Here is an 18,444-nt window from a genome sequence, read left to right on the forward strand (position 1 = left end):
ACATACCCCACTCACTTTCAGGAATTTTTGGTACATAAAATCAACTTCATTTCTTCAGTCACTCAGTCAGGGGTTAAATTGCATAGAAAGAGAAGGTAAAACAGATTAACAGAATTACAACACAAAATGACGTCTGTTAAAATAAGGTAAGATCCAAAAGCTGTTGGAACATTGAGAAGACAACAATGATGATGATGACAATGACAATATTTAGGAACACAACACAAAAGTAAGCATCTCCATGAATCTTACTATAGAAAGTACTGATTTTTCTACTGATTTATAGTCTTGTGTGCACAGTTCATCAGGATAAGTATTTGGGATATAAGAATATGATAGATATTTCCATGCACATGTGTACACACATACACACACCCTCACACAAAGGAGCATAAAGACAGTTACACCAAAAAGTAAATATGAGATGTGCCTTGAAGGGACAACCTCTTATGAAGTTCAATAGGGCTCCTTTCTACCAGAAATCTCAACCTTAAAAACAATATAAATGAAGCCTTCAAAGGGAATCTTTTCTAAAATTTTGCCTTAAAATTCCATCTTTCAAAACTGCACTGACCTAAAAGCAGAATCTAACCAGTCACCAACTGTGCCCAGACATGTGGCTGCTCTCTGCTTTCACGGTGAAATAAAAATAAGGTGAAAAGAATGTGGATGTATGGGTGACAGGGTAAGCAGTATGGAGATGAGAAGGGTCTATGCCTTCTGGAGCCAAGTCATAACACTGAGAGGCTAAGTTTGGTCTGTGGCTTTGTAGCTGTGTGAACTTGACCAAATCACTTAGATCAAACTTCCCACCAGGCATGGCTTAGTGAGAACATATAATGAACTATCTTGCTCCTGGCCTGGCACAAGCCAAATACTCAATAAGTATTCATTTCCCTTCCTACCCACTGATCACATTGAAAACCTTTCATCTCTCATAATCTAAAAGAATATCTTCAAACCAGAATAGATAATGAAATCATTTCTTTTTTTTTTCCATTTATTTTTATTAGTTGGAGGCTAATTACTTTACATCATTGCAGTGGTTTTTGTCATACATTGAAATGAATAGATAATGAAATCATTTCAAGAGTTTCCCTCATGAGAAAACGATGTATCCATGCTCCCATCATGCTTTGAATTCATAGATTTATATATCAAGAAGAACTAAGAGGTCATGTTTCCAATCTCCTTATTTTACAGGTGGTAAAACTCAAGTTCAGAGAGGTAAAGTGACTTGTCCCAGGTCACACAGCTATTTAATTGCAAAGTCAGGATAAAAATCCAAGTGATTAGTACCCAACCAATCCCACTTTCTACTTCATCCTACTACATTCATTGGACTTGCTTAACAGCACAAATACCTCTGAGGCAGTCAAAAATGTCTTTTGTTTTCAAAACGGAATGAAAATGGCAGAAGGAAGATTCCTCTTCCACCATGAGTGCTGAGTTTGGGACAGGAGTGTTCATGAAGAGACGAAAAGCCAGAGGAGAAAAGGGGTAAGTACAAAGGAGAGAATAAAGAATGAAGAAGGACACAGAGACTCTCTATTTTACAACTGTGCCCCCAAATCAATTCCATTTGAGCCCACAAATTTTAATCTAGCCAGATTCCCCTCCCTTTTATCTACAAGCCTAGAGGATACAACAGCCACCACTCTCCCAGATTAAATAAAATGTATGAATTTTCAGGATAAAAGGGTAATGAGATTGTTTACCTTCAATAGTTTAAAAAAGAGGTTCAGTTTGAGTTTGCTCAAATCACCTTAAACCTTGGGTGTCAGTAGAACCACTGCTGAACCACAGGTTTTAGTGGGACCAGTGTCTACTTATTTACCTGCCAAATATAAATTTGCCATGGAGCCAATGTTCAGGCTGCTTGGGGACAGCAAGCACCTTATTAAGGAAAAGGAAAAAAAAAACACTAATTTTAGCATATCAAACTTGACATCATAATTTTTAAAAATATGCCCATCTCAAAGAACGTTTACAAGCAATGAGTGAGGCTATGAGATTATTTCCAGGTATAATAATAATTGCAGAAGACTATCCCATTAGCAGTTAAGCACTGAGGGAATTCCTTTGCATCGTGGCCTTACTGTCTTTGTTCTGAAGAAAAATTCTGCCTTCAGGAGTCTAATATAATGAAAGAGTTCTTCATTATGTCAGTGAGAGTTTGGAGGGAGTCCCCATGGCACAGGGACCTTGCCTGGTAGTGAAGCGTTAAGAACTGTCTGTTTCTAGTTAAACTGGTTCATACCTTCCACAGCCAGGAGGAACCCTGGCTGAGGCTGTGACCGAAGGAGACCCTTTGGAAAATAACAGAACCAGAGGCAATTTGGGTTCAGATCCTTAGTCCTCCTTGGGCCAAACTCTTATCTATAGGCCTTTCAAAAAAAAAAAGTAGAAATAGAAATCATCATATAAAATTAAGTTCTATTCAACAGATATTTACAGGAGGCCCCAGCTGACATGCGCTTGTACAACTGGAAACCAGAACTTGAAACCCTCCCAACCCCGTGTCTCACTTACTCAACCAAATAGTAAGACCATTTTTTCCCCATTGCCCTTCAAACCTTTATTAGTTGCTACTTCTGTAGCCAGTAAAAGCTCTGCTTCTTCCGACATCATTCAACTAGAGTTGTGTGAACCTCAAGAAGGCAGAAAACAGTTTAATCAAAGGAAGAGTTTTCTAGAAAGCAGAAGTGACTTGGGAACACTTGGTAAGGCAGAGTTCTTTTCCCTGAAACAATACAAGGAAGGGTTGCCAGGATATTCCTGAGAATGTAGAAGGGAAAGGAATTGGAAGAGAACATTTCTAAGGTCATTCCCCACTGTACGTAACACCCCAAAAGACTTAAAAGTGTCAACTTTCATATTTTATGTAAATTATAAGAAATTTCAACACCTTCATTCAACGGCTTTTCTGTGAATGTGCTTCTTTCTACTCTGGGCTTCTACTATGTGATGCAAGGTAGGTAAATTAACTTCTCCAGGCCTCACATTATCATCACTTAAATGAAGGCAAGAGATTAAGTGATCTCACAAACCCCATCCAGCTCAAACATCTTCTGGTGAACGCTGACTTTACCCTCTCTCCTTTTTACCAAATTAAATTAGAAATTCTATATACCATAAAATCCTCTAAAAAACCATCATATAGGAAAAGAAAATACATGAAGGTGACAACACATAATATAAACATGACAAAAGCAACAGATTTCTTATATACTATCAACTATGAATTTCAAAACATAATGGAAGAAGTTTAATTAAAAAGTACCCAAGATTAGCATGTAATAGGAAAAGAATGACTTATTGTTCTGAAGACATGAAAAAAATCTATATACCCATTCTTAGGTGAGAAAACTAACTACAGTAAGTGTGCTGATTCTTCTAAACTATTTCATAGACTTAGTGCAGGGTTTCTCAGCCCCTGCTTAACGACAGTGTGGGCCTTATTATTGTGCCAAATAATTCTTTGGGCTTTTTTTTAAGGCAGGGAGGGAGACCATGTGCATTGGAGGATGTAGACCAGCATCTCTAATCTCTAACCATTGAATGCCAGCAGCACTCCCCCAAGCTGTTGATAATCAAACTAAATGCTACCCAGACACTGCCTTAGGGATACTAAGGGACAACAACGCTCAAGTGGGGAGCTGTTGATTTAATGCAAAGTCCTAATAGGACCTTCTCTATTTACTACCTGACAAGGGACTCCTAAGTCCATATGAAATAATAAACCATACTAACTGTCAAGATGGGTTTGGGTGGACTCCGGGAGTTGGTGATGGACAGGGTGGCCTGGAGTGCTGCGGTTCACGGGATCGCAAAGAGTAGGACACGACGAGTGACTGAATTGAACTGAACTGAACTGAACAGTCAAGAAGTCTTTTAAAAAGAAGATAAATACATTATACAGTTCTGAAAGTAAAAAACTGAAATACAGAAGGAAGAGTAGTTAAACTGAACAAAGAATCAGACAGAAGAAAAAGATCATGACCTCAGTTAACTCAGATATATAACAACTAGCATATGATGCCATTACAAACGAGTAGGAAAAAGGAGATCCTTCATTAAATAGTAGTGAAACAACTGTTCATTGCTTGGGAAAAAAATTTAAAGCTAACTCCATATTCACATTATATATGTTCCAATTATCTATTGCTATATAACAAAGTACCCCCAAAACTTAAGGTCTTTAAAGCAACAATTTATTAAATTGACTGGGTCAGCAAGGCACCAGTCACTTGGGGTCTCTCATGTACTGCAATCAGATGTCAACTAGAGCTGCATAGGCTTCTAAAGCAGTTCCCTCATATCCTAGCTGTCGGTGGAAACATCTAAACATGGCCTCTGCATATGGCTTGGGCTTCTCACAGCACGGAGGCTGACTTTTAGCACATTTAAATCCATGCCTACTACAGGCACAGCATTACTTATCCATATGTTGTTGGCCAAAGAAGTCTCAGGACTCACCCAAATTCAAAGGGGTGAAAAAAATAAAGTAAACTGGTAAATAAAGGAACTGGTAAAGGAACTGGTAATAAAGGAACTGATAAAGTCACACTAAAGAAAAGCCCATGGAATGGGAAAGATGGCTTCAGTCATCATTTGAAAATATGATCAGCCATAACATACTGAAATAAATTCCAGGGAAATTAAGCATTAAGTATTATTAATAAATATTTATTAAAAGTAAAATATAAAATAGCTAAAATAAACTATATCTAAGATTTTTTTTTAATTTTAGGATGCAGAAGGCAAAGATAAATAGATATAACTACAAAAGTATTTTAGCTCAGAAAGTACCATAAACAAAATGAAAAGCAAACGAATGATTAGGCAATTACCAGCATTCTATATAATAAAGCATTATGGACTTAATATGTAAAGAGGCCTTACAAATCAATAATAAAGACAAAAATTCCTATGGAATAAAATGTCAAAAGACATAAACAATTCACCAAAAAAGAATCCAGCAGATAAAACATAAAATAGACACTCTCAATGTTCTGCTAGCAGATTAAGTAGAAAGTATAAAATGTGATATAACCTGTCTGGGAACCAACTTGGTGTTACAGTCAAGGGTATTTAAAATGGTCATTAGACCCAATAATCTGCCATCATGTAAAAAGATATTTGTGATAATATAGCTTTAGCAAAAAAGAAACCAAACTTAAATATAGTATACTTCTCACACACATAAAAAAATATCCACTGTACTTTCAAAGAATACATGGGGAAAGTTCATAGCATAAGGCAGACAAAGAAAATGCAAGAAAACAAAACTTTGTTTAGATATTTATTACCACTATTATCTATCACAAGATATTCATACATATTTATCTCCTAAATATTAACAAAGGATACCTCTGTATCTGGAAAATACTGATACAAGTAGATGATTTTACATTGTTCTTTATCATTTTTTAGTATTTAAAATTTTTTCTACAGTAAACGTGTTTTTATACTGGGGGGGTGGGAAGCTATTTAAAGAAAAAATACTAGTATTGATGGATGAAAAACTGAAAAGGTCACATGTTACTAAGCTATTGCCGAAAGACTAAAAACCCAGTAAAAAAGTAGGAGAATAAACACGATTGTGCAGCCAGTGATATCAAGGACAATTACACCTGGAACCAGTGACCCATTACATGGCCCATTTAGTCTGCAATCAAATCATTTTCCCAAGCTTATGACCTGGCCATGACACAGATTCTCATGTAGTTGTTCAATGTGACTGCTCTATAAACTTTTCATTTTACCCTTTCAATATTCAATCCATTTGTTTTTTGGTTTTTTTTTTTTTTTGCAGAGTGGATATCTGAAATATCTTCTTCAGAGCTTTATTCATTTCACCCCCATTAAAATGTACATATCCTTGTTAAGGACAACCCTTTAAGCTGCCAAGAGTCACTTACATCGAAGTATGCATAAATTTCAAACTCTTATCTAGTGAGGAGGGCCCAGGATGTCTTAGAGAAAGAATGAATATTTTTTAAGAAAAAAAAGGATATCAGATAGGAGTCTAGAGGGTATCTGAGACAAATTATATCCTCCCCTGACTGTGACTTCCCTGAAAGGTGTTCCTGAAATGTCCTTCCCTACCTTAATCTGCATGTAGTACTGCAATGGTTCTCAAAGTGCAGTGCCTGAGCCAATAGCATCAACATCACCTGGGGACTTGTTAGAAATGCTGATTCTAGGACCCACCCTGTAACAACTGAATCAGTAGGGTCAACCCACTGGCATTTTCACAGGCCCTTTCTGAAATGCTAATGCACATTCAAGTTCAAGAAGTGTTGCTCTAATGTCCATTAGAGTGCCTACCTCTCTATCATTCATATGCACTATTACCATGGGTCTTGATTTGTCAGACTCTTTTATTAGTATAATAATATCATTTTCAGAAAGGTGTATGAGGAAATCATAAGCTACTCATTGAGAGCTAAACTCTGTGATAATAAGGCAGAGAATAGGTGTCCATGGCTGAGTAGGTAGCCACTGGATAAAAAGAAAGATGGCCAGTGATAAAGGTCAATGTGAATGCTCTGTTAGGGTAAATAGTTTGCCTCCCAAATTGATGCAACTTGCAACAACCACCAAAGTCAGAGTGGTTTTGCTTTCTTTTTAAAATTGGAGCTCTCAACAGAGCATATCTTCACATACAGTTGAAAAAAGTCCAAAAGAATTCCTGTTGCACAATGAAATGTTCATCTCATGTTATTTAGTTTAGCATCCTTGGTCTTTCTTTGGAAGGGAAAGGGGAGGGAGGAAGATGCATATTTTTAGAACCAAGGAACAATTTATCATTCAATGAAACAGCACAGATAGAGGCTTAAATCAAGTGTGTGGAAATAATATGTTGTTATTACTAGTCTTAACTCTTCTAAATTATAACCTATAAACCCTGCAATGCTTGACTTAAATATCCCATCCACATTTGCAGGAAATCTAAATGGTTATTTCCTCTTTTATTGCATGCATTACAGAAGGATTTACTGTTGCTCCACAAAGCACATATGAGGAGCATGTTATCCAGGATGTCACTGTAACCAGGCACGATTGATAAGCACACAGCCCACATCACATATGTATTCTGGGAGCCTTTATGTGCAGTTAATTAGTTTAGCTATTGCTTTAATGGTTCATTTAGAAGCTTCATGCTTCATTAAATATCAATAAATTATATCCTCAAAAAACCTTTTCAGTAAAAATACGATTGTGTCTTCAAGTGATAATCTTGTTAATGGATGTATATATTGCAAGCATGTCTATCAGGAATGACAAAAAAACTCTGAATTGCCATGGCTGCAGTATCCTGAGGAAACATGCAAATTGTATTCTATGGTTTAAAACACATGTCTCATCCACACATATATTCTTACAGTAGGAGAAAAAAATCTTTTTTAACTTTCCAAAAATGATGCTTCTTTTAAGTTTCTATTTTTATTTCATCAAGAATGCCTACTTAGGTTTCATAAGCTCCTTTTATCCATTACATCAATTTCAAGCTCTCTTTATTGGAAAGACAAGCTTTCAGCAACTTCTCATAGCATGAAAGAGAAGTTTTCAGGAAACATGTGTTCTTCACTTCCCTGATACGCGCGTCCAGAGAGGGCAAGGGTCATGATTACTGGGCTTATCCTGTCACGTATTAAGTCAACTCTATCAGTGAATGATCTGGGCTGTTCACTGACTGTCAGGAGCAGGTGGGTCAATTGAGGAGGGTCTGGATGAGGAAAGAGGAGCTTCATCTACCTAAGCAGATGGTCCAGCTCACACATCTTCTCTGTGGAGACATTCTCAACCTCAGACATGAAAGTTACCACTCTTTTCCCTACTTTTCTATCAGTTCAGTTCAGTTAAGTCGCTCAGTCATGTCCAACTCTTTGTGACCCCATGGACTGCAGCATGCCAGGCTTCCCTGTCCATCACCAACTCCCGGAGCCCACTTAAACTCATGACCATCGCGTCAGTGATGCCATCCAACCATCTCATCCTCTGTCATCCCCTTCTCCTCCCACCTTCAATCTTTCCAGCATCAGGGTCTTTTCCAATGAGTCGGTTCTTTCAATCAGGTGGCCAAAAGTATTGGAGTTTCAGCTTCAGCATTAGTCCTTCCAATGAATTTCTATAGCTCTTTGTTAATGCTTCCATTACAGATCATAATATAATCTATTATAGTTATCCATTCATTCATTCATTCATCCACTCATTCAACAAAATGGTAAATGAGACAAGTAAGATCTGCTTTTTCATAAAGTGTGCATTCTCATGGTGAGGAGATACACAATGAAACAAATGGATAAATGAACAAGATAATTTCAAACAAGGGTAAGTGCCATGAAAACAAAACAAATAGATGGGCTTGAGAAGCATGAGCAGAGGTGGGAGGGTGTTACTTTGGACTGAGTGAAAGAGATGGCTCATAAGCTGAGACACAAATGGTGAAACTAGCCATGCAACAACATGGGTACAGTCCTAAGCAGAGGAAGCTGCCAAGTACAAAGACCTAAAGGCTGATCCAGCTTAGCATGCCAGAGAAAGGAAAAGAAAATTAGGCTGACTGAAATGTACTCAGCCAAAGGGGAGCACAGTACCAGACAAAGATGGAGATGACCTAATCTTTTGACTTAAGACTATATAGCTCCTAGAAAACAAGGCCTGTGTCTCACATGAGTTGGTAGCTCTAGTCCTTAGTCTCATATATGACATATGACCAACAAATGTGTGTTGAATTAATAAAGTAAATGAACCATTTCTCAAGGTCATATGTGAAATACTGAGGAATTTTTTCTCTTGCTTTGTATAATTTGCCTTCTTGCAGCCCCAACTTTCAACATGGATGATCATGATCTATCTATGCAAAGATAACATAATACTGGAGAAGGTTCTTTTAGTCACTTTTCCATCAATGATGATGAATTTGTGCTTGGAAATCACTGATGGTTCTTGTGACCAAGAATGACATATGTTCAGGAGAGGAAAACCAGGAGTTAAAAGGCAAACCAATAAGGTTTCAATAAGTAGCTTAGAAAAGCTCAGACTCATGTCCTGAGATTTGTTTATTTATTGATATTTAGTACTTAAATTCAGCCAATAATGAACAACCAAGAATTAACATTAATATTAATGTCATCACTGTTATCATCATCATCATTATCATCACTCTGCACATGAAATAATATAAATGAACCTTTCCAGTGGACTCTATTATCAGGATGGAGGAAGAAAAAGAGGAAAAGGAGACAGCTTACTAGAAATACTTTCATTTCTACTCTACGAAACATTTTTAGTCCTTTCAAAATAGGTTTACTTTGCTCCCTTGGTTTCTTTCTCATATGAGGCATCGTAGATGGGAGATCATTTTTTAATAACGGATGAATGAACACCTGGTTTCATTTCTTCAGAGTAAGCCCCAGTAGTGACAAGGAAATAATCAGGTTGGCATTGACAAGCTTTGAGACCACCACAAATGCAGAAAGCCAAGTGTTACCACATTGGATATGTGTGGGAAATGCAAACTTACAGAATTTATGCACACCAGTAAAAACTCCAAAGGGGCCTGATGCCAGGAAAATGCCGTATTTTGTCAGAAAGAACATCTCTCACACAGAAGCAGGTCTGGCATAACTTGAAGATTAAAAACAAAGTAAAGTGGCATGTGATACCGGCCTCGCTGCCTGATGACAGAATTCACGAGCTGTCTTCATTCCGAGCTTTTCAGAAACAAACTGAGTCCACACAGCCCCAGTCTATTTGAGTTTTGTCTTATTACCATGCTCTTCTCTGCAAAGTCTTTGCCTCTTAAGTAACAAGATTTATTTTTCTCATTACAAGTTTAAGATTCCCAAATTACAACTGATAATTTGATCCTAAGGAATTCTGTACTTTCCAATCTATTCTACAGCCAAGTTAGTGTTTCAGAAATGCTAATCATTTTCAACCTCTGAAAGCATGTCAGTGAGTTCAAAAAAATATTCAAATCAACTGACAAACCATGTAATAGCACTTCTCTTACTATTCATTGAGTGACCAACATTCAGAATTTCATTAGTAATCATTGTAGTTTATAGTACACTGATTTTATGAAAGTCAAATTTTAAAATACGTTAACCTACTAAAAATCCAAATTTTGTCAAGTGATTTGTCATTTCCACAACACCTGTTCTGAGCTGGGACAATAAGAGTAAAAGAGCTTTACTTAGCCTGGACAGAAGAGCCATGATGACAATGAACAGCATCCAAATCACCCCTTTGTGCATGCATTGTATTTTTTCTCCCCTCTTAGTCAGCGTCTATTTGTCTCTCTTCCTCTCATCCAGCCTTGATTATTAGTATTAACAGGTTCCCTCCTTGCTGCAATAGTTTTTAAGGGCTACCATGACAAACGTACCACAAACTGAGTGGCTTTAAATTACAGAAATTTATTCTCTCAAAGCTCTGGAAACTAAAAGTCCTAAATCAAAGTGGTGTGGGGTCATGCTCTCTCTGAAGGTTCTAGTGGAAGATCTTTCCTCTTCTTAGCTTCTGACAGTTGCCAATAATCAACCCTTGACAACTCCTTGCTTTGGAGACACACCACTCCAGTCTCTACTTCTGTCATCACGTGGTGTTCTTCCTGCATGCCTTCTGTTTTCATGTGGCATTCTCATCTTGGGATCCATGTCCAAATCTCCATTTTTACATTAAGATCCAGTTATTGGGTTAGGCCCCACCCTGCTCCAGCATGAAATCATCTTTTAACTTGATTACAACTACAAAACCTTAAGATAAAGACCATTACAGTATACTAACACATATATATGGACTTTAGAAAGATGGTAACGATAACCCTATATGCAAAACAGAAAAAGAGACTCAGATGTATAGAACAGACTTGTGGACTCTGGGAGAAGGTGAGGGTGGGATGTTTCAAGAGAACAGCATTGAAACATGTATATTATCTAGGGTGAAACAGATAACCAGCCCAGGTTGGGTACATGAGACAAGTGCTCGGGCCTAGTGCACTGGGAAGACCCAGAGGGATCGGGTGGAGAGGGAGGTGGGAGGGGGGACTGGGATGGGGAATACATGTAAATCCATGGCTAATTCATTTCAATGTATAACAAAAACTACTGTAATGATGTAAAGTAATTAGCCTCCAACTAATAAAAAAAAAAAAGAAAAAAAAAAAAAAACCCTATTTCCAAATGAAGTCAGCACATTCTGAGATTCCGGGTAGGCATGAATTTGAGGGGGCACTATACAACTCAGTATGACTGCCAAGCGACATCCTTTCAAGGAGCCTGAAGAACACTGCTATCTGAAGAATATTTGCAGATGAAATAACTGCCCATGGAAGAAGAGGGAAAGGAAAGTGACAAAATTCACACAAAAAAGAGTCTAACAGGAAAACTGTCAACAGCCTGGTGATTCTAGGTCTAAATTATTTTCACCCATGAGGTCAATCACCAACAGGTTCATCATGTAAAAACACCTACCCAGCCACCAACTCAGGAAAAATGACTCTTTTGGCCAAATGAACTTCTCTGGAACCAGGTCCCTAAATGGAGCAACTTGTAGTCAATCCTCAGGCTATCTAGTAATACACGAGGACAAATAGGAGAAATACCATCAATGCCTGGGCATCACTCTATCACCACCTCCAACAGAAGAAAAGAAACTGAAGTTCACAGAAATTAAGCAATCATCCCCAAGTCATAAAGGAGAGTCACATAAATTTACCTGAATCCAAAGCTGATACCTTATTCTTTATGTCTGAATGTGTGTATGTGAGTACGCACGCACACCCACACACACACACACACATACTTTAAAAATGATCATTCATTTACTCTGTTCCTAGAACACATCATTTTCTTAATCTTCAAAATATTACAACCGGAAAACACCTCAGCTATCATCTAATACAACAATTTCATTTTATAGACGAACACACTGAAGAATAGAAATGATAGTTGAATGACTTGGTCACTGGGAACAACTAGTGACCAAACTGGGAATAGAACCTCAGAGTCTACACTGTTTGGAAGTACTCCCTCATTCAAGGATACAATAATACAGTGATTTCCTGATCCTTCACAATAATTAACTTCAACCTTATTTTGTAATTTACTTTATGCCAGGCCAGTTGCCATGCTTTTCTCTAAACATGAAATGGGCAAAGAGTCTGTATTCTGGTTTTAATTTCCCTGATTGTGTGAGTTCACATTTAACTTTCTTCTTCAGATGACGGTGGGTCATTTAATGTCCTTAAAAGCCAACAGTGTTATTACAACTTGACTCTGACAAATGCTTGCTCTTTGTCTCTCATCTTATCTCTTTGGGTCTCAGGAAGGCAAACCCTGGGAAAATTATACAAAAAGCCCCAAATATTTGGAGCCAGCATTGTCCTCACATGTGCATGCTTATAGCATTTCTCTTCAGTTTTAGTCTTTCATTAGCCCACAGCTTGCTAATTAATTGGAATTTTCCAGGGCTTTTGTTGTTGTGACAAAGTTGAACAATGCAAAATCTCATTCCTTCTTGTTAAAGAGGTCCATCCACCCTCCAAAGAGTAGCACAAAGATGGCTGGGATAAGAGGGAGGATTAAGTCAACTTTGAAAGGATCAGACTTCATTAGTTCCTGGGCCCCCCCTCCCATCTCCACAGCTGCCTTCACCTTCACCAAAACTATTTTATGGAAAGCAATATCTTAACCATGGTTTTTATCCAAAGAAGAGGCTGCTTAGAGGGCATTAAGTAGGATCTAAAATTAGATGGCAAAGAACATCCTATAAGCATAGAATAAACAATATTGGGAGGCAAAAAATACTGTACTAGGTGAGAGGGCTATTTAAGGACAAAAATTCATGGATCGGAGAAGAAGGGAGTAAAACTTAAATGAACACTGCCAAGCATGACAAAAATCAGACTTAAAAGGAACAAAGAGATGCTTAATCTTGGCAATACATAGTGCCACTTAAACCAAAGATTGGAGAAGGCAATGGCACCTACTCCAGTGCTCTTGCCTGGAAAATCCCATGGACGGAGGAGCCTGGTAGGCTGCAGTCCATGGGGTCGCTAGGAGTCGGACACGACTGAGCAACTTCACTTTCACTTTTCACTTTCAGGCACTGGAGAAGGAAATGGCAACCCACTCCAGTGTTCTAGCCTGGAGAATCCCAGGGACAGCGGAGCCTGGTGGGCTGCCGTCTATGGGGTCGCACAGAGTCGGACATGACTGAAGCGACTTAGCAGCAGCAGCAGCAGCAAACCAAAGATAGCAGAGCATCTGGAGACTAGAAGTAGGGAAGGGAAGTGATGAGAGATTAATTCTTGATTTTGCTCTTGGTTTCCCTTTCAAGGTATCATAGTATGGTATCATGCTATGGTTTGACACACTGGGCTACTGAAACTTGTGGAAATCTTCCCGGGCTGTGTCTTATCCACACTGTGAGAGGCTCTAGAGCAATTCTGCCTTTCATGCTCCACGGATACAGGATAAGAAAGGCTGAAGGGGCCCTCAAACATGGTGAGGAAGCCATTTCCATCATCCCTGCAGAGTTCCTTTTGATATAAACATCTACTTGAATGTCCAAAGCAAAAAAAAAAAAAAATCATCATACGTTTTTTAAAACTGCATTCTTTTCCACAGAGGGAAAAAAGTTTTCCAATTGATTTCTTTATAGGTAAACACAAACAATATTTTCTAATATCCAGACCTACACATTACGACATGGAACTACACTTTCACTGCTGCAGAACCTGGGAGACTTTCAAAATATCTTCCCCTCCAGGCTGATGCCTGACAGGCAACCACTCCAGTCACCTTAGATGCCACACAGCTTTGAACAAGTTGAGTATGAGGTGTCTGCGTAGAAATCCAGATAAAACTACAAAGGCAATTGGAAGGGAGAGCCAGGAAACAGAGCTAGAATAGAGTCTTCAATGCAGGGAAGATTGTAAGGGAATGGAAAATCAGGAAAAGGATAGAATTCTGAGAACCTCCAATGTTTAGGGCTACAGGCCAAAAGGAATCTGCAATGAGAAGAGAAAGTGTCTCTGGGGTCGGGGATGGTGTGAGCAGGAAGGACCAGGGTGGGAAGCCATAATATTTAAAGACACAGACCCTGGAGGGAAACCACTTGGCTTCAAATCTGGGAACAACTGCTTACAGGACTTGGAACCCCAAATAAAATATGGAATTTCCACATATTTCCATTTCCCCCTCTGGAAAATGGGGGAAACAGTAACACATCATATAGTTCTAATAGAAAGTACTTGATACAGTGTCTTGCTCATATTAAGCATTCAAAAAATTGATTACCCATGATTAGTATGTTTATAGGAATAGATACAGAAGGTTATGGGTGACTAAGAGCATCTCAGATCCTTTTCTAGAACTACTCTGAATACATTGAAGAGTAGAAAAGAAAGCCTTGGCCCAGAAAACAGAGGGCAGAACCCCATAAGGCAAAGAGAGAACAAAGTATAAGGAAGATGGGGCTCAAGAAAACCTTTACCAAAAAAAAAGAGGATCATGATGTTCAGTTGCCTAAGAGGTGATATGGAGAATAAACCATACAAATAACCATTCTTACAACAATGGCAAGTGAAAGAGAGCTGCACTAGAGATGTGAGGTCAAGATCTGACTGATTGCTGACAAATGGCACCTTTTAGAAAAAGTTCCTTCTCCTTCCCAAACTTCAGTTTACAAAAATAGCCAATGAATTCCTCTTCCAGTTCAAACCATTTATGATTTGAATCTATATTCTATAAGTTAGCCTAAGGGATTCAGTGGCTACAAGCAAAAGCAATAACACTAGTGAAGACATTAGGTATCAAAGGAAGCAGAAAACCCAGAAGTTACCTGAAGTTAAAGAAGTAGAGACAGCCATACCTTCCCTTCTTTTCCCTCCTCCATCTGCCCCAAAACCAAAGATAAGAAGAAAGAGAGGATAGAATCAACGGAATCAAGGCTGAAACCAAGCATCATTCCTGTTCATCAGTAACTTCAACAAAGCTTTTGGAGGAGAGCCAGAAAGTGGATATAAGAAAGACAAAAATGCAGGTGACGTTGATTTAGGTAGAAAATCAGAGGTAAACCCATTAACATTGGATCCTAAAGGACAAAGACCATGCCTAATCCACAATCCTCATTGTACCATTCAATCAAATAACTCCCAAAGTGAAGTGAATCACCCAAGAGCAAATGTTAGTGACGCAAAGCTGGAACAGGAGATCACGTTCGCTTACTCAGTTCAGTACCACAGAAGTATGCAAGCCATGGAGGTATGCATCTAACTGGTATGCATCAAATTCCAAATTATAGCATTTCCTAATAAGAGGTTTTATGTGGGAGGTAATAGGAATAATTGACTACAATTGCTAAATTCTTGGGAAATCATTGGATTTCCCCATTTTCGTGGGAAGCTGAGAGGACAAACAGGAAAGGAAAATAAAATACATTAAGCCCTAGCTACATGCTAGACAATTTGCTAAGTAATCTCTTGTACATTCTCATATACCTCATGACTGAGTCTCATAGGTTCTGAGCTCCTTGAGGAGAGTAACTATCTTATTCACCCATGAACGTCAATGCTTGATAAAGTACTTGCACACAGTAGGTGCCCAATATATGTTTGCTGAATGAATAAGATATTCCTGGTGCACAAAGATCAGAGATATTATGTATTCAAGATGGTTATGTTTGCTAGTAAAAGCAGCAGCACTGGAATCTGAAGTTGAAGTTGGGATTATCTGAGCCCATAGTACATTTGGTTCCTTTACCCACATGAGCCACTTTTCATAAACTTTTCTCTAATCCCAAGAAAAACACTTATTTTCTAACAGATGCAGTGGCTGATTTTTACCATGCATTTGGCTTTTCCATCCTCTTCTTTAAGTCCTAGGTTGTTCTCAGAGTGTTTTTTCCAGATGCGATTTTTGGTCTGGCTACTCCTCTCCGATGGCCAAGCACTGTCAGTATCCCTAAGGGTACTGACGAGAACACGCTCCCAGGGGCCCGGGGCAAGGAAGCACAGAGCAGCCGGAACGGCATGCTGGTCCTGGCTCCAGTGTAAAGGCTGTTCCCAACGTGTAGAGATAACGTAACTGGCCTGGTTAAAGGCAACCTATCCCTCCCTCCTTGCTAGCAAAGGATTCAAATGAAAACTCAGCAAGTTGGAGGGGGGAGGGGGGATCGGGATGGGGAATACATGTATATCCATGGCTGATTCATGTCAATGTATGACAAAAACCACTACAATAATGTAAAGTAATTAGCCTCCAACTCATAAAATAAATAAATAAATAAATAAAACTCAGCAAGCAAGTCAGACTAATTGTCTTTCTACTTTCTCTCTCTCTCTCTCCTTGCCAAAGCATCAGACCAGATCACTGTTGTAAATGACTTGCTAAAGCATATCCAAAACTGAAGGGTTTTTTTTCTAATTATATATGTGTGTGTGTGTGTGTCATTCCTTTCAGATATTTTTTAGTTGAAGCTGTTAACTGGACTCTATTCATCCAAGAAAACCCAAAGAAATGGATAATGATTCAAAACAGACTACATCTGAACAGTTCTGTACATTATATGCAAAGAAATGTTCCCACAACAAAGTCACTAAATGACTGTCATCATGTCTGAATAGAGGAATAAAACTGAATTGTGATAAAAGCGAGTTGTTTAAAGGATCTTTAGCTCATGTCTACCCAATTATCCTGCACATTATGTACTGAACAAAGGATCCTGATGCTCAGAGTATTAAGTAATAGAAACATTTTGAGAAATAAACCAACATTTGTACTTTAGGAAAGATTTATGTATCATTTTCTGATTTTATGAGCATCAAACTGTCCTCCAAACCTTTGAACAGTGTCAAATTTTCTTCTGTGCTTATTCTCCTTTACTGTGTTGGGACGCCCTCTGATACATTAAGCAAGAAATTCTACGGAAATAAGATATAAGCCTTGGTTCCTAGTTAGGTCTTAGTGAAGTAAAGCCACTCAGTCGTGTCCAACTCTTTGTGACCCCATGGACTACACAGTCCATGGTATTCTCCAGGCCAGAATACTGAAGTAGGTAGCCTTTCCCTTCTTCAGGGCATCTACCCAACCCAGGGATTGAACCCAGGTCTCCCGCATTGCAGGTGGATTCTTTACAAGCTGAGCCTGTCCAATCACTGAAAAATCATTCTTTTTAACACAGATTCTCTAACTGGTTTATATGACCCAGATTTACTAGATTTATTTATTTAGAATTTAGAAGATGAAAATCACGGTAGCACTGTAGGAAGACATATGTTATTTAATTTATAAATGATGAGTTATTTAAACAAGCTTACAGTATTCTGATATTTTTTCCTATGGGATCAAAGATCATCAGCACCTTTTTCAATGAGGAAGGAGGAAGGAGCTAATTGTTCTTATTCTTGGCATCTCCAACCCCAGTTAATCGTTGGCCAAGGTTCTGCTGCTGTCAAACATTGTCTACCAGTAGCTCTCTTTGTCTCAGTCTCATAAATGAGACCTCTACAGCTTGGCATACACAAGGAAAGCATAGAGAATAACATCAAGATTTCTACTTTGCATTCACTGACTTAAAAATAAAAATAACATCATTAGTAGCCCCAGATTCTGGAAGTTACTAAACAGCTTTGAAAGCCCTAAAAAGTTTACCAAGGCTTTCAGATAACTCCATGGTGGTCTCAGAAATGTTGTTTTGGTGTAGAGAAACAAAAAGAACATGGGAGAATGAGCTAAAAGATCTGGGTGCTAATCTCACAGTTGTCACTCATGTGTGATCCAGGATTTTCTTTTGCTATAAAGGACACTGGGATAATTGGCAAAATCACTGAGGTCTATATACTAGATAACAGTATGGATCAATATTAATTTCCTGATTTTGATAATTGTAATGCAGTTATGTAAAAGAATTTTCTTGTTTTTAGGAAGCACACATTAAAGAATTTAGGAACAAAGGGACACCCTGTCTGCAACTTACTCTAAATGGTATAGAAAAAAAAATGTAGTAAAAACATTTGAGAAATCTGAGTAAAGAATATAAGGAAAGTCTTTATACTATTCTTGTAACTTTTCTAAGTCTGAAATTATATCAAAATAAAATATAAAATAAACCATAGGTGTATAATCAGCAATTGGTGAATAGTCACAGAATGCTAATCTAACAGTATCTTCATATACAGGGAGAGAGAGAATGATGAGTTTCAAATGGAATCTTAACAAGTAGTAAAGATATGAATCAGCAATGAAATGATATGAGGGCCACTCTTTTGAACAGATGGGTGGCAGCAGGACTGCCAGGAAGACCAAGCAAGTTGGTCTGGCTAGGATGAGGGAAACTGGGCTAGTCCACAGATCAGTTTTGCAACACCACATGTGAGGATGCCACCAAGGTATGAGACCCGGGGTTAGCGCACCCTCCCAGCCT

General features: G+C 38.3%; 1 protein-coding gene and 1 long non-coding RNA gene across 7 annotated transcripts in view; one reads left to right on the forward strand and one right to left on the reverse strand.

Moving 5' to 3' along the window:
- The window catches only part of GLIS3 (GLIS family zinc finger 3), a 540,750-nt gene that overhangs the window by 344,361 nt on the left and 177,945 nt on the right, over positions 1-18,444 (reverse strand). Inside the window, exons 1-2 of one of the 6 annotated variants that reach the window (XM_070480427.1) lie at positions 2,577-2,734; positions 1,838-1,896 (exon numbers count right to left, since the gene is read on the reverse strand). The exons of the other annotated variants lie outside the window; for them this stretch is intronic. Coding sequence (XP_070336528.1) covers positions 1,838-1,859 — 22 coding nt within the window. The 5' untranslated portion in view covers positions 1,860-1,896; positions 2,577-2,734. Of the gene's footprint in view, positions 1-1,837; positions 1,897-2,576; positions 2,735-18,444 lie in introns of those variants that run through there. 6 annotated transcript variants of the gene reach the window in all.
- LOC110125809 (uncharacterized) lies at positions 2,699-16,671 on the forward strand. Its single transcript, XR_002310184.2, has 2 exons — positions 2,699-2,974; positions 16,482-16,671. It is a non-coding gene; the product is annotated as an uncharacterized lncRNA (long non-coding RNA).

This window comes from Odocoileus virginianus, chromosome 18, assembly GCF_023699985.2.
Source record: "Odocoileus virginianus isolate 20LAN1187 ecotype Illinois chromosome 18, Ovbor_1.2, whole genome shotgun sequence".
Lineage (NCBI taxonomy): Eukaryota > Metazoa > Chordata > Mammalia > Artiodactyla > Cervidae > Odocoileus > Odocoileus virginianus.